Here is a 27,484-nt window from a genome sequence, read left to right as displayed (position 1 = left end):
GTGAGTATTTTAATGTTCCTCTTCTTCCTGTGACAGTAAACTGAATATGTTTGGGTTCTGGACAAAAGAAGATGTTTGAGGATAATCTTGAGTAGATTATATGCTAATTAAAATAAACATTAGTTGCAGGCCTACTCATTTGAAATAGTTTATTTATTGCTGGTTAATCAGTAAAAACATGTCATATCACAACTAAAACCCTCTTTACGTGATTTCAAACTGCGCCTGCTCTGATCAAGTTTAATCAGACATAAACACTAAACAACAGAGACAGAGTTGCACAAATAACAGAATAAATAACAAGAATGTTTATTTTAGTTAACATGGTGCATATTTTATATCCGCATGGAAATATTCATCTAATTCCATGTATAATGAAGCTAATTAAGTATTTAATCTTCATGTTGGATCAGTGGATTGACAGACACCACTGACTTGATCATGTCTCGTCTGCTTCTTTATCTTCTTCCTGAAAAGAAACACAAAGTCACAAATTAACCACTGAAACTACCTGAAGTGTAAAAGGCCTTTCGGGGCTAAACGCCTTCATAGGACCATCTCAGCATCAAGCTTGTTAGAAAGCTTTCAGGCTGTTGAAACGTTCTGGTCTAGGGCTTGCTGGCCGTACTCAGGAGCATGGTTAGAGTTTGTGGAGATAAATGACTAAACAAGGGCTAAAAGATTCCTGGATGAATCAGGTCTAAACTGAAGCTTCATTCTGACATGTTCGTCCTTTGTTCCCACCAACATTTAACAAAGGCAAGAAGAGGTGCAGTGTGAATCTTAAAGTCCTGGGTTAGCAATGTGTCAGCTGAGTAAAAATAGGGCGGGATTATTCCAGGGTCAACTCTTAGTGCAGGGCTCAAGGATAGCTAAGAACACGCAGTGTGAGTAGTTGCACAAAGATAAATTTAGTCCAGAAATCATGAATATTTTTGTTATTTTCTCTTCTCTACCTTCTCCTGGACGTCTTCGTTGTTTGGAGGAGAGTTTTCAGCCTCCCCCTGTGAAGTCAAAGGTCTCTCCTCTGCTGTTACGTCACTGTCAACCGGAGCCGAGCTATCAGCGGCCTCGCTTGTGTGTTCATCGTCTGCATCCTGAGACGAGGTGGTCAGAGCAGTTCTGGTTAGGTTTTATACAGATGTGTTCTTGAATTTCTATCTCTAGATTCTCAACAGGCTTCCCTCTGATTGGTTGGTAAATTTAACACTCAGGCTTCTTCTGGACTCAAAAATCAAGTTTGACACAGAAATATTCAGCGAGTTTCGTTTCAGCCACCTTCTCCTGGTCCTGCGGAGGTGGAGAAGCCGGCTTCTGTGTCTCATGTTCCGTTTCTGTCGTCTCCTCTGGTTCGGCTGCTTCGCTCTGTGGATGACCAGCTTCATCTTCATCAACCTGCTTGTGAAAGAGTGAAAATTATTAATGAGTAGATCTTCCTTTGCTCGGCCTGACACCTGCCTGTGTTTTCATCTGTGCAAAATCTTCTAACTCTTCTCAGCTGCTGTTCTCTCCTGTCATCACGTTTAACCTCTTCAGCTCACTTTGCCTCAAATCCTTTTTTTTACCACTCTGTTTGTGTATCCTCTCTCTTTCTTTCCTCTTCATCTTGCATCTCTTACATCGTCATGGCACCTGAATCAGCTTCACCTGAGCTGTACGTCAGCAGCCTCACCTTCTCAGTGTGTTGGTGGTCAGGGGAACGAGGGCTTCCTGTGTCTTGTATCTCCTCTGATTTGTCTGTTTTTAAGTCATCGGCGTCTTTGTTCTCAGTCTGCTCAGATTCGGTGGTGTCAGCTTGATCAACCACCTGCAGAGAAGTCGTGACCCAGATTATTTTGCAGTTTAAGGATTATTACCTCTACCTTTTTGTCAATTTGTTTTTAATCGAATCATCCAAGTAAACAGTTGTACATCATCGTCACCTTGTCCTCGTCTTGGTCGACTTCTTTCACTTGATTGGTGCTTCTCTCTTCTACATGATCGTCACTTTGCGCGACCTCTGTTTTCTTTTCAGCTTCATCGCTCTTCAGCTCCACTTCATTGTTTTCAGCAGGCTTTTCTGCAGACTCCTCTTTGACCTCAGTGCTGAGGCCACTGGCCTCCAAAGGATTTCTCTCAGGAGACTCTGGATCTGTTACCGTATCTGTAACCTTCACCTGGCGACACATCAACTCCTTAAACCATCTGATGACTATTTCCACACCATACAAGTTGAGCCATGCAATAGAAAAGTCACTCTGCCCTGCCACTGAGAAGTCCAAACCAAACAATCACAGGAAACCAAACCAAAGAAGCGATCACAAAAGATCAAGGAGGCACCACCACCAGAAGCACACAGATCTGAGATCTACTTGTTCATCACCTCCTGTTCAGTGTCACTTCCTGCAGCTTCAGTTTCCTGTTCGACTGTTTCCTGCTGGTTTTCTGGATCAGAGGTTTTTGGTCTCTCATCTGTCACAGGTTTGTTGTCCTCAGCAGCTCCTGTTGTGGCTGATGAGGTTGCATCAGCCCCTGTAGGCTCCTTCTCAGGGATCTGTTGATGTGGTGATGTTGCTCAAAATGTCAAGTAGAGTGTACAATTCAGCGATGACTTTTCTGAACTTCCCTCTTTTCTCCATTCGTCTGAAAATAGTGAATCACTCACCTTCTGAAAGACTCACTGTTACAAAACAATGTCTAAACAAAGACGTACAGACTCAAACGATAAAGAAATGAAAGTAATAAGTGGTTTAGAAGAAAGTTTTAAATGAAGAAATGTTAACTGTTTATAATGTGGAGCTAAAGCACACAAACTGAGAGTGTTACAGGTATCTGAACACACAACATACTTTTTTAGACTCTTCCAGTTCCACACTAATCTTTCGCTCCTCCTCTTTTAGCCTCTGCTGGTGCAACGCCTCCTCGTTGGCTTCCTGCCTCTCCTGCTCCAGGAGTGACAAGTTGGCCTTTTTCTGCAAATAAAGAAGTGGAAAAACAACAGGACTTGTGACTGTAAGTGAAAAAAAAGAATCCTACTACACCTTTACTATGCTTTATACCAGCAGATTTTTTAAATGGCACCTTTTAAAGGGACATCTTTGAAGGGTTTGACCCTCTGACCCTTTATTTCTGATGAACCTGAGGGAGACATATCTCTCCAGACCCTGTTATCAGTTTATGAATGTAAGCTAAAGTTAAACGGTGACTGTGTTTGAGTTACCACAGCCCCAATAAGCTTTACAGCTTTATGGCGCTCAGCCTGAGGAGATTAGACTGTCTTAGTCTGTGTCATCCTGCTGCAGGTCTCAAAACCAATTTGAAGATCAGGGTCTTGAGGTGGTAGTAGTAGTAGTAGTAGTGACAGCGGAGGTATGAACAGAAGTAGCTTTCCTTCTAGCGTCTTGTAGCGGGAGGGTTTTTCTGCGACAGCATTGCATTCACAAAATAACATCTGATTAGTTATTTTCCATCCTGTAGTGGTGTAATACTACACTATAAAATTAGTCCATTGCAGGTAAAGGTAAAAAATAGCTTTACTTGGTTTAAATGAAAGAATGTAAGCTTAAACCTGTATTTACTGGATTTTAGGCCACATGAAATCAGAAAACAGAGCTAAAGTACAAGAACTCAGAGTTGCAGGCCTACTTGAGGACACTTCTTGGTTTATTAGTCACTTTCTTGGTCACAAATATGCTGAAAGGAACACGAAGCAGCTCATCCTGGTGGGCGGTTGTGTAATGCTGCCCCCTGCTGACAGTCACCCCACACGGCAGCTCACCTGCTTGTCGTACTCCACGTTGGAGTTGTACTTGTACAGCCAGTGGGCGAGATACAGGACGGGGTCCGCGGGCCGCTGCTCGGCCACCTCAGCCAGTCCTTCCGACAGACATTTCCCCAGGTGTCTCTTTAAATACTCCGAGTCCATATTGTGTTTATTTTCCTGCGCGGAAAAACGAGCCAATTTATTTTAGCTAGCAACCAGCGTCGTCAACTGTCAAAACCGGCGTCAGTTAGCAGGAACTTACCCCCAAAAAACAAGTTTTATTTTCTCCTCCAGACGTTATTATTCAGCTACACTGTCAGCTTTTGTATTTTAACTGTTTATAATGAACTCGTTTAACGGGCGTTTACAGTCGAGAAAACAAAACAAACCTTTTCCACCGCGCGTCCGGATGTAGCGGTTGTGTCTCCATGGTAACGGTGTCACGCCATGAACGCTCCCCTCAATCCTTTGGTTCCTACCACAACTACTACTACGGGTACTACAGCTAAATAATAATTATATTCATGAGCAATCAGTGATGTTTTCCTAGTAGATTGTATTCTGATACTGATTAGTTTAACCTTCATTTTAAACTTTCATTTTTCATTTAGTGCAAATGATGTTCCATGTCAGAAACTACAGTAAAAATACTATTTATTGAAGTGGGTGGGATAAAACAAACATTTTTACACACTAGAATATTATTTACCTTATGTAAAATGCTACATAGGCTACATATAAATACATTATAGAAAAACAAAGAAATATGAACAACCAAAAAAATATTGAAACAAAAGTTTTTGCAAATAAAATGTAGGGATGAAAAGTTAAATACAAGTATAGCACTTGGGCAAGAAAGTTTTATTATTTGTTGTAGAGAGCTGGCATCATAAGTTTTTTAGTCAAACAATCTTACAAAACAATTAGGCGATAACTTAACACAACCAAGGTAAATTGTTCAGAAGTGAAGCCTTGTCATCGTTTATCATCTCAGCTGTTTTCAGTAATCTGCCCACTTGGTGGCATGAAAACACTGAAACGTGTCCCACAGTCCACCTTAACATGACACCACATATGTGCTCGTGAACAATTTGGATCTACTGTATCAAAAGCTGCATTTAAATCCAGGCTGTTAAACTCGGTGTCACCAAAGGTAGTTTCAGCTCGATGATATGAAAGTCTGACAGTCATATGATTAGACTGTGGAATATTCTCATGTCAGTTAAATATCCTGATTGTGACAAAATCTAACTCAGATTTCTTCAGTATATAATGTAATGATTTTTTTTCTGCACCGTGTCCTGAAACTGGGACAGTTTGCTTACACGGGAGAGGAGAAGGTGGGAAAATTTGACGCAGGCTCCAATTCCAAGAAAGAGATGACACCCAGTTAACATTTGTAATCACAGATATCGTTTTCCTTGTATAATCATACTACACACCTTTCAGCCAAATATAGCCTTCACGTCGGCAGGAGGAGTCACCCAATCAGAGCGCCGGTGCAGTCCTGTCCCTCTCACTGAATACGAAGAGGTTTTTTGATCAAATCTAATTTAAAAAAAGTGCAGTTTGCCCTTCGACGGCTTCACTCCAACATCACTAACTGGTTGTTCGTCTTCTTTTTTTCTCTTCTTCTTCCAAACATCAAATATTGGTACTTAGAAAGTTATCAGTCTCTACTTTTATTAATCTTAAAGGAGCTCTATGTAATAACTTGTAGCAATTTAAAGGTTTCTGAATCACATTTATATTTTTATAGACCATGTAAGCAGACTGTAATGTGACCTGAAAATGGAGACCTTCCTCTTCTCTCTTGGTTTCAAGCCCATGGACGATTTGTTTACGTTGTTTAAAGCTGCTGGACTGTTGATTTCTTTGTGAAGGACTCAGGTCAGATTTTCTGTAGCCGTCCAAATGATGTGGCTCAGCGCAGGTTCTGGAGAGCCTCGTCTCAGAGCCTCTCTCTGCTCTACGAACAGAGACAAACAGTAGTTAACGTTAGTTTAGGAGTCCGATAACGTTACCTAACGACCGGCTTCCACAACAACACAGAGCCTCTTTAAGAGGGTGTATGAAGCATGTTTTAATACTGTGCCCACAACATTTTCAAGATGTATTTTTTGACAGGGAGTTTCCAACAAAAACCACAATAAGTCTACAGGTTTGAGTAAAAAACACTAAATGGACAGTAAAAAATCATTATGCTGCCCTCTAGTGGTTCTGCTGGCAACAGATGTTCTGGGGGGAAAAAAACATTACTACTTTATTTTATTGTCTAATTATCTCTGCAAAGTTAAAGCTTCACAAACACGCTGTTCATAAAGGCTCCTTTATCTGAAATCATCAAATAGAGTAAGAAGCTTCTAAAAGTGTTCCTCATCTTTAGAAATAAATGTTGTCATTCTCCAATATGGCATGGTCCTCCACCTCTACCTGAAAAATAGAAAAAGAAAGAAAGAATTCAGTCAGATGTCAACAATATATTTTACAGCTGGCTCAAACAAAGCAGCTTCATCAGTTAGTGTCTAATTCATGATTAAGATTAAGATGAGGCTTCTGTGTTACAAGCTTTTTACCAAATGTTTTTTTCACATTGAACAAGAATTTAGAAATATACAGAACATATATCTTAGTCTGTGCATGAGTTAGGAAATGTACAATGGCACATGACACGTCAGTGATTCACAAATCAAAAACACGTGACGAAATTAGGCGAGTAATATTAAATAAAACGTGTATTTTTTTTTTTTTTACTTAAGTGTCCAACAGAGAATGTGCCAAACTTTTCCTCATCATCTTCCTCACAACAACAGTTTGATTGATAATTTTCCTGATCGGCTCTTCGGGGCGGATCAGTTGGATAAAAGCCTTCATGCTGAGATGAATCTGCGCTCACAGATCCGCAGCAGCTGCAGCAGCGCGACGCTCCTCCTGCGCTGCAGCGGCACTTCAGGTCAAACACTCGGTGACGGAGTTGTAAATGCGCCAGACCGTCGGAAATGCGCGCAGGAGCGACCAGCTGTGTGGGAACGGGAAGCGGCTCCGCTGCTGAAGTGTCAAAGGTCTGATCGGATCCTACCTGCAGCGGCTGCTCCGGTTTCACTGCAGGACACCAGTGCGTCAGCAACAGCTGTCCCGCAGCCCCGCAGCCCCGCGCTGCTGCCAGACCGGGAGAATTACGTCCTCGGTGTGAGGCTTCACGCAACACTTGATTTTTTCTTTTTTTTCTCTCTCTCTCTCTCTCTCTCTACCTTCTCCAGTTTCTTGGATTCTGTGGAAATATTTTTTGCTTTATCGTGCAAGGTAAGCGTCCACCTGCCCTCTGTTGTCTCCTCACAGATGAGCTGCATGAAACTCTGGTTATAGCAGCTTCCTGTCGGGCTGCAGGCTGAACGAGCTGCACGACTTTTGGTCTGTTCTGTCTTCACCGGTGAGTTCGCTGTTTTATGCCTGGATGAAAAATCACCAAATCGACATCTTCATGATTTTTAAAATAGCGAGGCTGTTTGGATGTTTTCGTGTAATGGCTGATTTTTTCTCTCTTCATTTGAACATTGCTGAAACTTGCACAGTTTTCTTGGAGTAACACTAAACCTGTCTGGTATTATAGATCAGTTTTCATTCAAAGTGAAGACGAGAAAATAAACAGAGTAATTAACAGAGAGGGTTTTTTTTTTTTTTTATTAAGAGCGTCTTTGTCTAATAATAAACACGAACCTGTAAATGGAGCTCGGGTCAAATTTGGAATAGATTTATGGCTTCTCGGTGGTGTTTTTAAATGTGTGTTTGTGTTGTGAAGGTGCACACACACACACACACACACACACACACACACACACACACGCACGCACAGGGTGTTTAACTGCTACTGTATCTACAGTATGAGAGGGAGAAACTGCGCATGAGCATCACAGCAGGCTCCTGTCTTCACCTGCCAGGTGAACCTCTCGGCTGTCACACCTCTCGGCTGTCACACTTTGCAACCTTCTCAGCCCCCAACATGCCTCCTCCCACAGGGGGCACGCTGTTATTTTTAGCCCGTGTCTTCATGGCAGATGGGCAAGATACTGTGATGCTGTGGATGCTCATACCCCTCCACTTCTCTGCCGTTAATCCATGCTGCCCATATCAGAGGTGTGGGGACTGCAGAGACAGCCTGGCTACATGCAGGCAAAGCAGATCTCTGGATACAGTGAAAGACAACCGGTAGCCAGATTAGATCCTGAGTGCACCTGAAACTCTTATGTAACAGGATGGAGCCCCAGCAGTAGACTCACTGCAGACATGAACGTGGCTGTGGGTCCTCAGGTGGTGTTTTAAGTTCTTGGAGTGAGTTTTGTTTGCATTTTCCTTCCACATTTTCATTTTGGAATCTTCTCCATGCTGCGTTCTCCTGACAGTTTTTGATTTTGCTGTCACATATGTGGCAGAGAATACATATTTCTGTAGCGTCCACCGTGTGTAATATGTAAAGATATAAAGATGTATCTAGGGTCTTCCTCTGCCTGGGGGCGTTTGTGTGTCTCGCATCACATGTTCTTGGACGCAGAAGGTGTCGGTTTTGAGTTTCTTTCACCAAGTGCGACCATGTGACTGCTTGGCCAGGCCTCTGTATTTTCCAGAGTATTCAAAAGGTGAAATAAGGTTGAAGATAAGTACATTTTTTTCCCCTCAAATTGTACAGTCTCTTTGTTGAATGCCCTTAGTTTGGGTTGGTTGTGTTGAGTGTGCACTTTTGTTGTTTTCTCCATCAGAATAACAAGGTTTCGTTTGACGCAGATGGTTCCAACATGAGCAGCTCCGTCACGGACGTCTGTGTTTTTAAAGCAGTTGATTGGTGTTATGAATATGATAATAGCTCCCCCTGGTCCGTCACAAGCTGGGTGGAATATTCTCCGTATCACTTCCACATGTAATCTACTCAGATTTCTCTGCAGTGAGTGCAAAGGCCAAATGGGTCAGTTTGAGACAGTAGGAATCTGTTTAGAACGCTCCAGCAAAGGGCTACAATATTCCTGGTGATCCAAAAAAGTTCAACTTACAGCTCAATTTACTTTATTTGTCATCTACTAGTTTAGATCCAAGACTGTGCGGCCGTTGACCCTGAAGGTTCATATTCTGGTAGAAACATTATATTATTATGTTATAATTATCCAGCAGGCTTATGCGGCTGTCCTGAAACATTAACTCGTCCATGCTCAGCCAGAGACACATTGTTTGGCTGCGTCCTCTAACAAAAGTCTGGATTTATAAATCAGTAGGCCTATATGTCTCTGTTAGCCCCCCGGCTGCACCAGGGAGATTACCCGAGGTCTTCACAGCTTTTCGGTATGCAGCGACAGAAGCATACCGCGACTGACAGCAGCTGTCCTCTTAGCAGCAACATAATGCATGTAGGGATGTATTGCAACCGAGTCCGCTGTGCACACATCTGATAAAGACATCAAAGGGGCTTGACCCTGAGTCGTTACGGAGGCCACGAACATGCTGACGATTTCCAGCCTGGTTTGACTTAGCATGCCGCGATGATTTTGAAAACTGCATCAGGTGGCAACAAACAGTAAAACGATGCAGTGGGAAGCAGGAACAGGTGGAGAGAGGTCTGTTTTAATGTGGCTCCCTATAGAGTTTGAAATACAAGGTTAACTGGTGGGTGACAGGGTGTTGAAGGTGTGTTGCGATTTGACCCCGTGAGAAAACAGGGGGAACGGGAGCACGGCAAATGTCAAAGGACGTGTGGATAAAAGCTCTTGTTTGCTCTGTAGATCTGTTGTTTACAACTTGACCACATACCAGGAGGGGGTAAGTGCTGTATAATGAGGGGAGTGAGATGCTTGAACCCCCGGCACCTTCATGACACCAGAGTTGAGCCAATACGTCATTAAAGTTGATGAATATATAGATATTTATGCCAATTATTTTAAATTCAGATTCAGTGCAGGATATTGGAGACATTTTCTGCTCATCTCAAGCTGTCCGGGGAGTGGCCCTCGATAGTTTCCATACTGGTATGACTGACTGATGAATGATGACACTTTCACAGGAAGTCCAGGGATCAAACGCAGCCTCTCTTTCCTGCGTGATCTCATGTTGCCCCTGTGACAAAAGCCAAAAGCTAGTTCGGTTAGTTTCCGGAGGTGAATATTGGCATTCGCATTCCGCGGCCGGCTAGTGTAACGAGGAGGTGTCTACATTACTCCGTCTATATCCTCAGCCGGAATGTCATAGGTCACATGGCCTTTCGTGACATGCAAGGTGATATATATATTACTGTCGGGGAAGGCTTCTGAGATCTGTCACTCCCCCGCCCTCTTCCTCAGAATGCCTCCCGAACACAGTGTGACTGAACCAGCAGGATCACGTAATGAGTCGATTGTCTTCTGCTGGACTCTTAAAATCAAACCAGTGGTGCAAAGTAGCCGAGTAGATTTACTCAAGAACTGTCTTTAACTAGCATTTTGAGGTACTTACTTTATTTTATTTGACTATATCTATTTTATTTGACTTAATATTTTATACTCCCCTTGTACTTTTTACTGCACTGCATTCATTTAACAGATATCGTTGCTATTTAGAGCAAATAAATTTTGATTTTACATAAAACTACAATCACCAACTTGTAATTATATGCCTGTTGCAGTTCACAGTCATGTCTATCCAGACTCATAGTATATGTGAAGACTTATTTAACAATTTAATATAAGCAATGAGTGCATTTTTGGGGGAAGGGGATGTTAGCGGTATATTTACGTGATTCCAGTGAATGATTTCCAGTCAGAAAAATGCTGTCATCACGTTGAGACTATTTTTACAGAGGACAGATGGAAAGCTTCACATGGTGCACGACAATTCTTCAAATATGGATGTTGCTGCAAAGAAGCGCCTTGTGATTGTATTGAACTGTAAAACAGAGTGTCTCAGTGACTTCAAGCAGCACAAAATCACCAGAGTTTCTTGGTGCGCAACCAAGATTTCTGTCTCCAACTCAATATCTGATCAAATGTGAGTTATGGTTGCAATTTCCCCTTCTGTTCCTGATGCATTATGATGTCAGAGTAAAGCTGACCTTTAACTATTTGGATTGAAAACTTCATCACTTCATCTTCTTCATTCATCGACCTTTGAACACCAAAATCTCCGAGAGGATGTTTGTGCTGAATTTGAAGATATTTTGCCAAAAAACATGATGCTAGTGCTGGTTTGATCATAGTGGCATGAAAACATAAAATAAGCTTACAAGATCCCATGATTCTGTTGTTTGAGTTGCCAGCTGTTGGATAGCTTTACGCAAACCAAACTACTTGGTTACGTTTAGGAAAAGGCGACGTGATGTAAGTGAAATAAATTGGAATAAAGTTTAAACAAGTCAACACTGACTTTTCGTTGCATGTGGGACACAAACAAAGTCAAGTCAAAGTACTGTATCTGCTTGATACATCCATCATCCCCTTCATCCACCTGGCTTGGATTTTCTTGCTCTTTATATGTCACCTGACCTTTTTTATGAGGGGTTTTTGGATGAGTCTGAGGAATCACCTGCAGGCAATTTGAGTCTTAAGTCAGATAGAAGCACCTGGGCTTTTTCTGGTCATGTTTTATGATGAGTTTAAGCGTGATAGACAGAATCTATTTTAGCTGATACTGAATATCACTCTTGCCTGTACACTTGGCCTGTTAGTGTGCACAATCACGCAATGATAAATGTAGCTACAAAACTCAACACGGCGGCAAAACATATTATTTACCTAACTGACGTGGGAGACAAGGCAACAACCGCTGGGAGAGGCCTTTTTTGAGATTGGCAGGCTTTCAATTGAGCAACCAAGCTTTTTTAAAAAAGAACATTTGATGGCCTCAGCAGTATCGGTGTGATGTAATGCAATCAGGAAACATTCACCATAAGCCACGGAGAAACACATCCATTCTCAGGATGTGTATTTTAAGGTTGGCTCACGGTCGAGTGCAGCGGGGCCCACGGCTCACAGATTGGGGGGTTTTGTAACGGGGCGATGAGGGTAGTGTGACGGGAGTAGGTGTAGGCTGACCAGGTTGCCTTGTGACCAAATGGCACTGAAAAACTGTCAATATTGGTAATAAATCTAAAAGGTTTCTCGTGTAGGATGAAGGAAATACTGACCCACGTAGTTTGACTCCTTGAGGAGAAAAGAGTCAACCGTGCCGGAGTGATTAGGAATGAGGGCTTTGCTGAGTGATAGTGTTAAGGGGGAATGGTTGTATGAAAGAGGGATTTAGAGCTTCAAGTGTCATGTAGCAGGATGTTGAGGGGGTTGTCAAGTGCGGTTAAGGGTGCGGAGTCGGAAGCTTAGTGTGTTTGGAGCCCCGTGTAAAATAGAAGGTAGTAGAGAGAGGAGTCAGCTCGGTAAGATAAGTTGGCATGCTGTCCTGTTTATCGGAGGGATGTGAGGCGCAGAGCGAAGGCACAGCCAGGAAGGAATGAGCAGAGTCATCGGGCCTCTGAAACACGACGCTCCGTCTTGATTGCCTGTAGCAGCTGTGCAGCCACCGTATCTGTGTGAACGTGTGCGTCTCCTCACATGTGTTTGAATGCATAATTTTCTGTTCAAGCGAGCCGGTTTGAGGGGGTATTATCCTACATTGGTGTGTGCGATCGCTGTGCACCAATGTGTGTGTCTCTTGTTGTGATGTTGATTGCTTAGCCTGATCTCTTTGTCGTTGTATGTGCTCTCTTAAGAACTTGTCTCTCTTTACAGTCTCATAGAAGCTCATTTGTCTGTTTTAGTGATCAATGACATGTCTGTTTTCTATGTGTTGTCGCTTTATCTTAGTTTAAGAAAATCCAGACATTACTGCAGATTAAATCAGATTGAAAGGCAACAGCAAAAATGTCATGTTTTGTAGAACTTACTTACTTTGAGTGATCTGTGTTTCTGAGGGATTTTGCTTCACAGCTGCATATTCAAACAACTTTCTTTAAAAGGTAAGAAAGTTGATTTGTGAGTCTCATTCCCAACTTCTCAACTGACACTTCGGGATTGTTGGTCGGGTCAGCCGCCATCCCAAAGTGTCAACACTGGACAAGTTGTGAATTCTTACAAACTGGACCTTTAAATACATCTATTGTTAGATTCAAGTCAGCTTTACATCATGCTGCGTTCTTTTGAATTCATATAAAAGCTTATTTACAACTAACCAATTAATGCAACATGGATACTGATGTTGTCCCTCAACTTGTTTTAGTGATTTAGAGATTTGAACATACTTGACTGGTTAAGTGGTTGTAAAATTAAATGATGGTAACTGATATTTGTGTAACAGTGTTATCGCTTGGTTTATATTCAAGGGTACATCCTATGTTTTGACAATTATTGAAAGGATTCCGTACAAAGGCTGGATAATGCACTACTTTATTAAGTCCATGAAAGCAGAAGCCTAACCTTAGCTGCTCCAGACGAAACCACACTGGTTGCTAAACACATCAAAGGATGTAAGCAAATGCCACTTGGAACCGATATGAACCGTCTGCTAATCTAATATGTAATCTGATGTACACAAGTAATGTCATGGGCTCTTTAGAACGGTGGGAAGGTCCAAGCTATCGTCCTAAGTACGTCTAGTCATTTTGTATCCATCTTGACACCTTTAAGTACCGGTGGTGTCGAGAGGGGAGCAGGTTCAGAGTAGTAGCGCACTGGGTGGAGGGCAGGAACGAGGGAGGGTGAGGGGTTGGACACAGATCAGAGAAACTTAGACCTGCGGTCGTCTCTGACCACAGTGGTTACCTTTTTTTTTTTTTTTGTCTGTTACACCTTGAAACAAAGCCGTGTCTACATGTGACCCCTCATAACTGATTTCAGATTTACTTTCGGTGTGGATCTGGATTAAGGATCGACATTTTCGTAAATCTCTCAGTGAATGATGCACGGATCTTGAAAAATCAGGTATATTTAGGTGGCTGTTATGTGCGAGTGAGTAAAATTTGATGCTGATCCAAATAAAAATTCAGATTTAGCTGGTTGAAATGTTTTGTTTGATATTGCAGTCGAATTAAAGGGGACTGTTGGGCCTGGGTGCTGGTATGCACTCTACTGGGAGCAATTCTTATTGAATAACTGACACAAGAAGAAACCAAAGTATCACAAAAGTGTCACTTGCCTCTCTCAGTGATTATCTCATCAACCCGTTGTAATTGTTTGTGTTGGATGTATCAGTTTCATCTCTAAACATTTGAGGGTTTTGAACAACCAGGGTGGGAATAACTGCTGCATCACACCTGAACACACCGGTGTTTATGGGATCAGGAATGACTTGATTAATTGGCCAACAGATAAATTTGTTGGTGAACTGAATTAGAAGACTCATGTATTTTTAAAGCACTGAAATCAAGTTGATATGTTAATGGTTAAGTCATGGTCTTAGTCCATTTTGTCTTTCACTACATCGAACGCATCTTAAATCTGTATTGTACTTGCATTGCCTTCCCTCCAGCACCTTTTAGGGAAACCCCGGTGAGGTGGTATCCCTTCGCGATGCGAAGATGGCGACCCTGCTCCCTCCCCCAGGCACCGATGTGTTCCGTCGGTTCACCCAGGAATCACTGGTGGAGATCGAGAGGCTCAAGGAGGAAAGTAAAAAGGCTGCAGAAGTAGCGGGCCAAGAGGACGAAGAGCCATTGGCCCCACACGCTGACCTGGAGGCAGGCAAGAGTCTGCCCTTGATCTATGGAGATCCTCCACCAGAGCTGCTCAACACACCTCTGGAGGACCTGGACCCCTTCTACAAAGCACAGAGTGTCAGTCTGAGCACATCTGGGTTCACATGCAAACACACTCGATGTTTAATGATCTTGACTTTGTCCTTACATAACCTTGCAATTTGGCAGGATGTATTACTTAAATTTCAGTTAGTACAGCTGCATATAGTATCACTTACGCAATGTATACGATTTCATTTGTGGCATGCATGTTACAGTGAAATGTTGAAGCATCATTTCAAGATTGTCATCACTATGAATTTATTGAAATGTAGTAAATATTTTGGGATTATATCCTATCTTTCATTTATACAGATAATCTCTGTGTTTTTCAGACATTCATTGTGATCACCAAAGGAAACACCATCTTCAGGTTCAATGCTGAACCGGCTTGCTACATTCTGAGCCCCTTTAGTGTGATTAGGAGAGGAGCCATCAAAATTCTCATACATTCATATCCTTTGAACTATCGTTGAGTGTACTTGCGTTCAGACTGGTCATAAAGTGTTGTAGATTCTTAGTAATGAATGTGGGGGGGATGTTTACTTGTACATATAATGTCCCTGTTTGTTTCCTTAATCCTGATTTAAATTATTTAGCATGTTCATCATGATTACAATTCTATCGAATTGTGTCTTCATGACGATGAGCAATCCACCAGCATGGAGTAAAACTGTTGAGTGAGTACTTAATAACCGTAGTTTACCTGTTCTATATTTAATACTACTTATATTAACTTGTGTTCCACAACTTCTTCCTAGGTATGTTTTTACCGGTATCTATACCTTTGAGGCAACAGTCAAAGTGTTGTCGAGAGGTTTCTGTGTTGGATCTTTTACATTCCTTCGAGACCCATGGAATTGGCTAGATTTCATGGTGATCAGCATGGCGTAAGTATATAAATGTTCCTTCATCTAGTTATTTAGTTGCCCGTTTTATCAGAAAAATGTTGTTATCATTATATCTTATTATCATCTTGACATAAATTTAAAGTTTAAGTGCATAAATTGCTGCGGAACAGAACTGACAAACAAATCAACAGGTACAATCAAGGCTGTTGTAGAAGAACATTTGTAGAATCTTTTAGGCATTTTGTCTGTAATACAAGCCAAGAAAATTAGTGGATAATATCTTAAGTCTTTTCTGACTATTGGCTTTGATAAACTGTTTTATGCCTTTCCACAGATACATCACTGAGTTTGTTGACCTTGGCAATGTGTCAGCCCTCAGGACATTTCGTGTGCTTCGAGCCCTGAAAACAATCACTGTGATTCCTGGTATTTATCTTTATATATGTATATATTTATATATATATATATATGTGGCTGAGTAAATTACTGAGTTCCTAGAAGACAGTAAATGGCATTTTTTGTTTTGTTTTGGGACAAGATTAAGTCTACATAACTTTACAGAATATAAATAATTTGGAATATTTCTTAGCATTTGTTGTTGACGTTCAGAGATATGCCACTGACATATAAAATGTATTCCGTCAGGTTTGAAAACCATTGTGGGCGCTTTGATCCAGTCAGTGAAGAAAATGGTGGATGTCATGATCCTGACTGTCTTCGCTCTCGCTGTTTTTGCCCTCGTTGGCCTTCAACTTTTTATGGGAAATCTGCGTCAGAAATGTATACGATGGCCCATCAACACAAATGAAACTGCATTTGAATTCTTTAACACCACCAGCACATTTAATGACACAGTGTACTTCAACAACACCATGGGGCTCAATGACACAACATATAACAGTACCTTCAATTTCATCGAATATATTGAAAACACAGGTAAGTTTAACGCTTATTATATCTCTTATTTTGAGCTGATTCTGTCCTCAGTGGTTTAGATTTGAGTATTTATTCTCATGTTTGGTTATAGACAATCACTATTATTTGGAAGGCAGTCCAGACGCTCTACTTTGTGGAAACAGCTCCGATGCTGGGTATGTATTATCCATATTCAGTGACGTACAATGCCATTTGCATGTTAATGTGTTTCCACAAAAATTCAATGTAAAAATGTGTCTTTCTGACATTTACAACAACCGTATCGTGTTGAGCGGGATTTGGAGGCTAGAACAGCAATTGTCGACTCTCTGTTGATAGGAAGTGCCCAGAAGGATACACCTGCATGAAGGCTGGGAGGAACCCAAACTTTGGCTACACCAGTTTTGACTCTTTTGGCTGGTCCTTCCTGGCCCTCTTCAGACTCATGACCCAGGACTACTGGGAGAACCTTTTCCAGCTGGTTGGCACTTCTTTCATCAGTTGCATACATATTTATGACAGTTGACTTGGAATGTTTCATCTTAAAATGAAAGTTATGTATAGATATTTGTTCTTAGTTCTCGTAGCTTCTTTTTTGCTCCAAACACAGATCCTGCGGGCAGCTGGTAAAACATATATGCTGTTCTTTGTGGTGATCATCTTTCTGGGCTCCTTCTACCTCATCAACCTCATCCTGGCTGTAGTAGCCATGGCTTATGATGAACAGAATGAGGCAACGCAGCGAGAGGCACTTGAGAAAGAAGAAGAGTTTCAGCGGCTATTAGCACAACTCAAGGATCAGGAACAGGTAACTTTTACAACCAATAAGGAGAAAGCTAATCAAGCTATATTTAGAACTGCTTAAAGAACAGTTTAAGATCAGTTATAAGAAATTAAAGTCTTTAGATTTAAATGTGATAAAATGATCAAATTTTAAAAATGTCTAGGGTTGCAATCTAATTTATTTGTCAACAAACAACAACTATAGTTTGTCGTAAAGTTGAAGTACCAGTTGTAAGTGCTGTTTGTACATCTACTGAAACAGGCCCTTCTTCTTGGGAGTCGAGCAACTCTGACAAGTAAGAAGACACTTAGTCATCACACCACATCTGAGATGGCAGATGACGAACGGAGCCTCGAACATGATGAAATTATCAAGGATTGTAATGGGAGACTCATTCCCCGTCTGTTAGTCAGAGCGCCCACCATGGTTAAGGTTAGTTGTCTTCTGGACATGCTTTTTCTAACTTAAGCAGATCTGTTTGTTTTTAACTTCAAGGTTTGATTTGATTTGTGATCCTATCAGCTGACAACTGAGAGATTTATTGACATGTTTTACAGTCTGCTGAAGATTATGAACTCAAAGAGAAGTCGGTTGGCTCTGTGCACAGCATGCTTCGACTGGAAGAACCGGGCTTGACACACAGAACTGCGAGTATTGCGACTGTGCTCACTGCAGCCGCTATGGAAGGTACAGTGCAAATCGAGTTGAAAACTCAGCACTGATAATGCACCAGAAATCGTCAGAATCACATATAACAATCACAATCCCTGAATATAGGATTCATTTTCTTGATGACACAACACCACTATTATGTCTTATTCACGGTACTGTTTTAATGCTAAGCTGCAGGATGTAAGAAGCATCAATAAGTGCCAAGTTCCTCCAGGGAATGTAGAAATACACACGGCTTAGTTGCAGGTTCTTAGTGGAGATGCTCTAATGTGAGCTGTAATTGCTTAGATTATCAAGCACTTGTTAACATTATACGCTCATTTATCCAAGGCCAATACAGTAGCATTGTTGAGCTCGCCATAGTTGGGCTAATCACATTGTGTGCTGGAGAAATCTCTGTCAACATTCAGTTTCACGCCCCTCGTGGTGTTAAGCTTTGACTATTTCAAGTCAACTACAACTGGGCACAGCCGAGACATGAATTTTAATGTTGTTCATCATTGCTCTCTGTTAACTGTATTGTGCATATCATTTAAAGATATGCCTAGACTACCTAATTGTTTATCTGTCTCTGTCTAGAGTTGGAGGAGGGTCAAAGGCCGTGCCCACCTGGATGGTACAAGTTTGCCGACATATTCCTGAAGTGGAACTGCTGCCCGCAATGGGTGGTCTTTAAGAAGTGGATGTACTTTGTGGTGATGGACCCTTTTGTCGACCTGACGATCACCATCTGCATCGTGCTCAACACCCTCTTCATGGCCATGGAGCACTACCCAATGACCCCAGAGTTTGATAACATGCTCTCAGTGGGGAATCTGGTGAATATGCACCACATTCAGTTTGAATCACGCTTTTTGTTGACTGAAATTTTATCAGTCCCTGTAAAATAAATGTATGCCCCTACAGGTGTTCACTGGTATCTTCACAGCAGAAATGTTCTTCAAGCTTATCGCCATGGATCCCTACTACTACTTTCAAGTTGGCTGGAACATTTTCGACAGCATCATCGTCACTCTCAGTCTGGTGGAGTTGGGGCTGGCAAATGTCCAGGGGTTGTCTGTCCTCAGGTCCTTCCGTCTGGTAAGAGACAATGAACTTTTTTGTATCTGTTTACCACAAGTTTAGTCACTACGTTATTATTCACTTTCTCTGTTTGACCCTTTCCTGTGTTGGAGATAGCTTCGTGTCTTCAAACTAGCCAAGTCCTGGCCAACTCTCAACATGCTGATCAAGATTATCGGTAACTCAGTTGGAGCTTTAGGAAACCTGACGTTGGTGCTGGCCATCATCGTCTTCATCTTCGCCGTGGTTGGTATGCAGCTCTTCGGCAAGAACTATAAGGACTGTGTGTGCAAGATCGCCTCAAGCTGTGAGCTGCCACGCTGGCACATGAACGACTTCTTCCATTCGTTCCTCATTGTGTTCCGTATCCTGTGTGGGGAGTGGATCGAGACCATGTGGGACTGCATGGAGGTGGCTGGAGCTGGGATGTGTTTAGTTGTCTTCATGATGGTAATGGTCATCGGAAATCTAGTGGTGAGTGCAACTATTCATAACCCTTTCATAAAAAGAGAAAAAACAGAGCTAGTGGGCGCATGTTACATCCTGTTACCAGAGAGACGATGAAATACAATCCAAAAAGGGTAGTTTGAGCACTAGATCTATGAATTTGAGGCTTATCCAAGCCAAAACACCGTCCACACCGGTGACCCACAACATTTAAAAGACAATGCTCTGCTGGGAAACCTTGGGATCTGTCAACTAAACTGAAGAACAAGTACACCCCCTTCACGGTAATGGCACTCCCTTTCACAGTGGACCCCAACAGCAGGGCACTGTGCCCTTTCACACTGCAAGACCATTAATGGCCTGAGGAACGTGACAAAGACCTCAAGGTGTCAAAGTGTCGACATAACCTCCCAATTCCCTGGATCCTAATCTGATTAGGCAACGGGACTTGCTGAAAGGAGTCAGATCCATGAAGGCTCCACCAGGAATCGATTCTGGCTCTGACCCATGCTTGTGGGGCCACTGCCATTGGAGAGTGCTGGTGCAAAGAGGAGATCTTCTTGGTCTGCAACAGTATTTGGTGCATGTCAAGAGGTATCCACATAGGACCCACAGTTTCCCCGGAGAACAGTCCATTGTATCAAGATGATCAATTATGCTAATCTGAAGCTAATCTCTTCACTGCTCAGTCCATTTTTTCTTTTGGCTGAACATATAGAAGGTTTTAAGGCCTGACTGGATGATGTCACTCAGATCAATTTCACATAGATAAAAATAGTTGTTTCCCAGTTTACAAGGTTAAATAGACAGAATTATTTTTTATCTTGTGGCTGTGCTGACATCGCTTTTCCCAGCACACTGTAAATCTTTAGTAGATGGTCATTCCTGAGCTTACAGATGCCGTCACTCAACAACACATACCATGCTCAAACTCTGAGCACCTGTCACTGCTGTGAAGCTGTAAAGCTGACAAACTGTTTTGAAAAATCTCTCTAAATCTAGCAGTTATCTTATTATAATGCCAGGAGATTCTGTGGCCTGCGTGTCTTAGCAGTCTATTGTTAACCCCTCAGCTGAGAGATGCCAAGGACAGACAGACACAGCTGGGGGAGAAAACTGTATCCACCAGGGGGCTTTACAGTATCTTAGGTATAATAGTATAAGTAACACAGAATACGACTAAGTATTTGCAAATTTCTGTCTTTTTAGCATCAAAATCTGAATTTTAAAGTTGTTTTAGCTCTAAAATAAACACAGATGTTCACAGATTCTCCTGCATAGAATATCCCCATTATATTACTTAATATAATTATTTGAAGTTGAACTAACCTTTTCACACAGAGTCTTGGCAAATTTGGAATCCTGAGTGTCGTGAGCACGGAAATACTGTCCCTGACATTTCGTCTTGGCCTCACAGAACAAGGACGTACATATAATACAGTTGATCACTCTCAGACATGATTTCCGCATCATATTTAATGATGAGAGCCAAAACAATTTCCTGTGAGGTTATTCATAGAAATGGAAAGGAAATGGCTCATCGTCAAGTTGACAAAAGTACTGGGATGGTCGCGCCGTGCCAAAATTATCATTGCTTTTTTGTTTGTCACACTGACCCCCAAGCCTCCATACAATCATCTCACACATAAATGCACACCATTTGCTCTGACATGAAGGCAAATAGTATACTTACACACTTCACGGGAGGGGGTTTCTATTTAAATCAAATGACTTGAGCCATCAAACAGTGGTTTTGACCTTGAGTATGTGCTAAGATCCGGCTCAAGTAAGCATGCTGCCACTGAGGGAACAAACACAGACAGCTGAACGAGCAGAGCTCAGGTGGCAGGGGGACTGGGCGTTAAGGAAAAGTCATTTGATAGCAGATTGGATCGTAATTGATGAAGAGGTAATCACATTGGGCCATCAGCACCACAGCATATGGAGCAGAGTTGATTTAATGTGTATGTTTAGCGACAAATGCTGCCCACTTTGTGATCATTACCTTTCCTCTCAAAAGGATTCTCCTGAATTCAGACGCTCTCATTTGTTATCTGCTTTAGAAATCCTTGTTTTTTACTTCCATACTGACTCTAAAATCTCTTCCTTAGGAATCAAACCACTTTATTTTAATGTTATCTTCTGTAATATTCAGGTATATGACAATGACTACCAGGACCATGTGGAATTATGCCACTATTATATCTGTTAAATCTGATGTTGCAGCCAGCAGGGAGGAAGACTGGAGGCACATCAGACCCATCCAAATATATAAATAATAAAATATATAAAAAATAAAATATGAATATATAAATAAAAATATGTTTTTCTTTTGTTTGGCTGGCAGCTGATTGCCCGGCAACCTCACCTTGACTAAAAGACTCCAGAAAATTGCTGAGCCTGTTCGAGAAATATTCCCACATGTAATGCCACATAAGACCACAACCAGTTATTTTTACTTTTTCCTACATTTTTTGTACAGATTAAACAAACAAGCCATTCCATGTTAATTAAAGGTGCTCATAGGCAGATATTTTTTAACCTTCGGACTGAGCCAGGCTAGAGATTTCCCCATTTCGAGACTTTACACTGAGCTGAGTTAAACTAAACAAAGCTAACTGGCTGCTGGCTGTAGCGTCAGACTGAACTGATAGACCTTAAAGTTAAATTAATGTTTCTAAAATGTCAACTATTTCTAATCAAAGATGGAGTGTTACTGAAATGCTGTAACAATCGATAACATCGGAGCAATCTGTTTCCATCCCTTTACTGTTGGGCTCATATTCAGCTCATCCTTTTCCCTCAGCTCTTTACTGATTCACAGCTCCTACACTGAAATGAGAGCGATCAGCCTGACCCTGGCCCTGTAACCATGATCTCCCGCTAAACCTAAGAAATAGGAACCGAGAAATTGACTAACAGGTTTAGATACTAAAGATAGCTGCGTCTGCAACAGGAGGCAGACGACATAATATTCATCGATGTGCCGTCACAGAACCAATTTGATACGTGATGTGTATTTGAGCTGGTCCAAACGTTTGTGTTTACTTTACCAATGTCGACACACTTTGACTAAGTGATCAGTGACAGTTAGCTTTGCCGTCGGGAAAGTTAATAATCCCAGATAATTGAATTGTTGATCACAGATATAGACTAACATAACTTGAAAAAGTAGATATGTCATATAAGAAAGCTGCATTCTAAATAAGGACTGTTTGCAGATCTTGCAGTGCATGTTTTTTGTTTTACGTATCAAGGTACAAAATGTAATTGTTGATTTTTTTATGACAGATAAAGACCGTATTTGTCTGTATATTTGTTGTTACCTCATCCCTCCTTCGTGTTTCTTTCATTAGGTGTTGAACCTCTTCCTGGCCTTGTTGCTCAGCTCGTTCAGTGGCGACAACCTTTCAGCAGGGGACGAAGATGGAGAGATGAACAATCTCCAGATTGCCATTGGCAGGATCACACGAGGGATCGACTGGTTTAAAGCGTTTCTCATTCAAACAGTCTTGCAGTTTCTTGGCAGAAAGCCCAAAGAGCCTGAGGAGGACCTGACAAATGACGACGACCCTAAAACGGAGGAAATTGAAATGAACCACTTGGACTCCAGTCAGGACCTCAAAATGGCAGATGGGATAGCTAATTGTTTGGTTGAAGGCAGGCCTTCTGGATTTATTGTGGATGGAGAGCACAGTCTCAATGTGCCCATCGCCCTGGGAGAGTCAGACTTTGAAAACCTGGGCGAAGATGACGATGATGAAGACGATGAAGATGATGCTGATAATGCTGATGACTCAGAGACAACAGATGAGAAAAATAACCAACAGTACTCAGTAAGTACTGCAGGTCGATCAAGTTGTGTTTACAAGTTTAAAAGCTAATTTAACAATTAATTCACCCATAAATGATCATTATGCATCTAACATGGCAAGAAACAGGGGCTGCTTGTTCACTCGTGTAGTTTTAATGTGCCTGATTACACTGATTGTGTTCAACTGATATTTCCCACACACTCAGGTTTTCATTCAACCAAATTTACCCTGCACTTTGACATGATGTCACCTTTCTCATTCAGATAATAAAGATATCCAAGCAATCTCAAAGGGCACAGCCACAACTACACTTCAGTTGTATGCAAGCTAATACGAGCAAGATGTCAGCCAACTACTGTCTAAACATGCTCACACACCCTTACCGAGACATTAATAACCCCCCCCAAAAAATGAAGTTAATTTCTCTCTTTCTGCTCTATTTCAGGAAAAAGTAGACGATGAAATTAGCGTACCTGAAAATGCTAAAGTGAGTATCTCTGTGGACCCACAAGGACAAAAGCAATCCTTGTTACAAATTCAAATCTTCATCTGCAGTTTCACAAATGTTGGGTTCTGCAAAAAAAATAAATTGGGGGGAAAAATGAATAATGTACATATTTTGCATGGTGGCTTTGTAACTGAGCTTTAATTGTAATTCTTGACTAGCTGATGGGTGCTTTGAATGATGGGGATTCTTCAGTGTGTAGCACAGCTGACTATCAACCACCTGAGCCTGAACCAGAAGAAGTAGAAGAAGAAGAGCCAGACCCAGTGGAGCCAGAGGACTGCTTCACCGAAAGTATATCAACATTATAAAACATAATCAATTAACCGTGAACAGTTATCGTGTGTCTGTAATTTTGTGACAGTGCTCATGGCGTTGAAATCGTATCAAGCATCTTTTGGGGTCATCACAAACTGATTTTCCTCTCCCCTCAGGCTGTGTGAGGCGCTGGCCTTGTCTGACCGTGGACATCACTCAAGGTAGAGGCAAGAAATGGTGGAACCTCCGTAGGGCCTGCTTCACTATAGTGGAGCATGACTGGTTTGAAACCTTCATAATCTTTATGATCCTCCTCAGCAGTGGCGCTCTGGTGAGTGCTGTCATCAGTGCAACAAATTTAGAAATGTTGACTGTTTTATGGTAGCGTTAAGATACTATATTACTGTTGGACATGTAGCTAGGTGTCTGATTTCTTTTTTTGGCAGGCCTTTGAAGACATAAACATAGAAAGACGCCGAACCATCAAAATTATTCTGGAGTATGCTGACAAAGTTTTCACCTACATCTTTGTCGTGGAGATGATCCTTAAATGGGTTGCATATGGCTTCAAGACCTACTTCACCAACGCTTGGTGCTGGTTAGACTTCTTCATTGTAGATGTAAGTTTTGACATCTTATTTCAATGCTGACCTGTGTGCGTAACTTTCAGCTGAACATACGTGCGATCATGTTTTATGTCTATAGACTGTATAAAAGAAGTGGAAGTAGCGACCATGACATCAACCATTGGTTTGTAAACTACTGTTTTGAAGCCCTTGCCATCTTGGGTTAGGTAGACCTGGGGAAAAGTGAGAGCTAGTGTTTCAATTACTTTTGAGTTTTTTTACAGGCTGAAAAGACCACGTACTAATTCAGAAAAGTAGGGTAATTTTCTCATGGACTTCTACACAATCAGACATTTTGTAACCAGTGATGTCAGCCTGGCTGACCATGAGAGTGACAGCAGGTTTAAAACGCTCCTACACTGACATTAATTGTCAGATTAGGAGGCTACAGCCACTTGTTCTATACAGTCTATGTTTCGTGTCGGATAAAGTTTGTGGTTACGCTTGAATAGGAAATGTTTGGATTCTACCACAGGTTTCACTGGTTAGTTTAGTCGCCAACTGGATGGGCTACTCCGACCTTGGACCAATCAAATCCCTCAGAACTCTCAGGGCGCTAAGGCCTCTTCGAGCACTGTCGAGATTTGAAGGGATGAGGGTAAGTTTTTGTCTTTACAGCTACATTTGAGCAACATGCATGACTAACATTGTTCTAAATGAAAAGGCTGTGATGTATCATGCATTATCCTACTAATTTCCCCTACAGTTTTTGTTTGATGCATGCTTATGCTGTGGCTGCTGTAACAGTGCTGACCGAGGTAAGAGTACTTACAAAACTAGATGACACGTTTGTTGCTCACTACTAATACTACTAATAATAAAACAAAACAAAAGCAGGAATAATTCTTCGTATTTCTCCACAATTCCTTAATCCTAACCAAGACTTCTCGTTTGGGCAGGTGGTGGTGAACGCTCTTGTCGGAGCAATTCCCTCCATCTTCAACGTGCTGTTGGTGTGTCTGATCTTCTGGTTGATATTCAGCATCATGGGAGTTAACCTGTTTGCTGGGAAGTTCTACCGCTGCATCAACACCACCACAGAGGAGCTTTTCCCTATGAATGAGGTCAACAACCATAGCGAATGCATGGCCCTCAAAGAAGCCACGCAGGAGGCCCGCTGGGTCAACGTCAAAGTCAACTATGACAACGTGGGATCGGGCTACCTGTCCCTGCTTCAAATTGTGAGGAGTGCTGTTTCCATTATTATACAGCTGGAACATCTTGGGAAAAAATGTGATTTAAAAAGTATAAGGTTGTGTTCAATGACCTGTTTCTATGTATTTTTAGGCAACTTTCAAAGGCTGGATGGACATCATGTATGCTGCCGTTGACTCAAGAGAGGTAGTTATTATTTATAGTTACGTGTCATTACACATATCTTAATAAACAGACTGAATTTTATGGAATTATCATAATATGTGCATGATCCCGATCATTTTGCTGACCAATGTTGAACAAATCAATATTGCCTGTAGTATTTACATGTATATATGCTTTTCCTACTATTCTAAGACTTGGGCACTGCACCTTATTTACATCACACTATTTTCATTGGATGAAGCATAAAATGGTCTTAAAATGACGTTAATGTTATACACCGCAATTATTTCTGAAAGAATATTTTGTTAAACAAAAAGTAGTTATAGTGACAGGCTTAGTTACAGTTTTTTAGCATTAAAATATTAAATATGTTGTTAGCCCTTTGTTTTACAACCACATCAGTACTGTATACATAGCATTTAATGGGGTGTATTTATGGAAATAATATCAGTAACATCAATAAGTCCATCTGCTTTCCCAGGGGGTCATATATTCTCCCTACCCTTTCGAAACACCACCCTGCACTTTAAGCTAATTGAATATATATGTAATATATACTGTATGAGACAGATGGTGATGGTGAAGTGAGTCCCGTCTTTGAATCAACAAGTGCCTTCATGGCCAGTATCGTATTCCTGTATAACCTTTTACACTGTCTTACTTACTTACTTGTTATACTTAAACATGTTGTAACAGGTAAAGGACTTTAAAAAAAAACCTAATGATGTAATGTTTTGTTGTTTTAGGTAGAGGAGCAACCTTCTTATGAGATCAACCTCTACATGTACATATACTTCGTCATCTTTATCATCTTCGGCTCCTTCTTCACACTCAACCTCTTCATTGGCGTCATTATTGACAATTTCAACCAACAGAAGAAAAAGATAAGTATCACACTTAATCTTCGAAGTTATTCTGAACCAAACTGACTGATGTTTTTCTTTATTTTAAAGCACAGAAAAGTTGTCACCTACTTTAAATGCGTATAATGACTTGTGTGATTTGTCCTTGCACTTTGGAGATAAAGACATCTTCATGACAGAGGAACAGAAAAAGTACTACGATGCCATGAAGAAACTTGGTTCCAAGAAGCCACAGAAGCCAATTCCACGTCCAACCGTATGTCAGTCATGTACAACTGCATGATTATTTCAGTCGCTGATAGTAATATTAGCAATAGGCGTTATGTTATTTGGAACAGAACTATGGTGTAACTACATTGACTGATGATGAAAAGTATAAATTAGGTAAGCTGAAGTAGTACACATCAGTTTTGCATGTGTGGCATGATGATGTCATCAGTGACCCCTGTGCTGACCTTTTTCTGCACGCTGCTGGTGTGAACAGGCCAAATGATCCTATTGCATTTTTATTTCTGGTCCTTGTCCTGTCTCCCTGCAGAACCTAATCCAAGGAATGGTGTTTGACTTCATCAGTCAGCAGTTCTTTGACATCTTCATCATGGTGCTCATCTGCCTCAATATGGTGACCATGATGGTGGAGACGGACAACCAAAGTCCAGAGAAGGAAGATTTCCTCTTCAAAGTAAACGTGGCCTTCATTGTCGTCTTCACTGGAGAGTGTGTGTTGAAGCTTTTTGCCCTGCGACAGTACTTCTTCACCAACGGGTGGAACGTTTTTGATTTTGTTGTGGTCATCTTGTCCATAGCTGGTGGGTTCCTAATGCATTGTAGGCACAACTGTGAATTAACTTACTTGTGTCAAAACAGTCATTAGGGGTTCATATATTGTCTC

At 41.4% G+C, this 27,484-nt stretch overlaps 2 protein-coding genes across 8 annotated transcripts in view; one reads left to right on the top strand and one right to left on the bottom strand.

Annotated features, from left to right (window-relative positions):
• Positions 1-135: 135 nt before the first annotated feature.
• dydc2 (DPY30 domain containing 2) lies at positions 136-22,668 on the bottom strand. 5 transcript variants are annotated; one of them, XM_037081277.1, is made up of 10 exons: positions 22,532-22,668; positions 5,528-5,711; positions 3,758-3,919; positions 2,829-2,951; positions 2,363-2,533; positions 1,923-2,156; positions 1,673-1,807; positions 1,279-1,398; positions 957-1,097; positions 136-469 (listed from the first exon to the last, which is right to left on the bottom strand). In XM_037081277.1, exons 1-10 carry the CDS (start codon positions 22,534-22,536, stop codon positions 440-442), a joined length of 1,305 nt encoding a protein of 434 aa, XP_036937172.1. In that variant the 5' UTR covers positions 22,537-22,668; the 3' UTR covers positions 136-439. The 5 variants fall into 5 exon arrangements, with proteins under 5 accessions (XP_036937172.1, XP_036937173.1, XP_036937174.1 ...); XM_037081278.1 differs by having other exon boundaries at positions 1,279-1,395; XM_037081279.1 differs by having other exon boundaries at positions 1,923-2,150.
• scn4aa (sodium channel, voltage-gated, type IV, alpha, a) overlaps positions 2,878-27,484 on the top strand; it is a 28,074-nt gene continuing 3,467 nt past the window's right edge. The window contains exons 1-27 of one of the 3 annotated variants that reach the window (XM_037081269.1): positions 2,878-2,991; positions 6,641-13,662; positions 14,210-14,513; positions 14,810-14,928; positions 15,065-15,154; positions 15,236-15,364; positions 15,660-15,751; positions 15,971-16,261; positions 16,353-16,416; positions 16,580-16,721; positions 16,851-17,048; positions 17,286-17,456; positions 17,582-17,711; positions 18,276-18,514; positions 18,603-18,776; positions 18,876-19,232; positions 22,562-23,041; positions 23,466-23,507; positions 23,687-23,819; positions 23,960-24,114; positions 24,230-24,403; positions 24,885-25,007; positions 25,309-25,590; positions 25,697-25,750; positions 26,476-26,613; positions 26,744-26,848; positions 27,131-27,401. In XM_037081269.1, the coding sequence (XP_036937164.1) occupies positions 14,259-14,513; positions 14,810-14,928; positions 15,065-15,154; positions 15,236-15,364; positions 15,660-15,751; positions 15,971-16,261; positions 16,353-16,416; positions 16,580-16,721; positions 16,851-17,048; positions 17,286-17,456; positions 17,582-17,711; positions 18,276-18,514; positions 18,603-18,776; positions 18,876-19,232; positions 22,562-23,041; positions 23,466-23,507; positions 23,687-23,819; positions 23,960-24,114; positions 24,230-24,403; positions 24,885-25,007; positions 25,309-25,590; positions 25,697-25,750; positions 26,476-26,613; positions 26,744-26,848; positions 27,131-27,401 (4,408 nt within the window). In that variant the 5' untranslated portion in view covers positions 2,878-2,991; positions 6,641-13,662; positions 14,210-14,258. The remainder of the gene's footprint in view (positions 2,992-6,640; positions 13,663-14,209; positions 14,514-14,809; positions 14,929-15,064; positions 15,155-15,235; positions 15,365-15,659; positions 15,752-15,970; positions 16,262-16,352; positions 16,417-16,579; positions 16,722-16,850; positions 17,049-17,285; positions 17,457-17,581; positions 17,712-18,275; positions 18,515-18,602; positions 18,777-18,875; positions 19,233-22,561; positions 23,042-23,465; positions 23,508-23,686; positions 23,820-23,959; positions 24,115-24,229; positions 24,404-24,884; positions 25,008-25,308; positions 25,591-25,696; positions 25,751-26,475; positions 26,614-26,743; positions 26,849-27,130; positions 27,402-27,484) is intronic. The other 2 variants (XM_037081270.1, XM_037081268.1) reach the window with 2 other exon arrangements.

This window comes from Acanthopagrus latus, chromosome 20 (genome assembly GCF_904848185.1).
Source record: "Acanthopagrus latus isolate v.2019 chromosome 20, fAcaLat1.1, whole genome shotgun sequence".
NCBI classification, from domain to species: domain Eukaryota; kingdom Metazoa; phylum Chordata; class Actinopteri; order Spariformes; family Sparidae; genus Acanthopagrus; species Acanthopagrus latus.
This window is presented reverse-complemented; position numbering and strand designations above follow the sequence as displayed.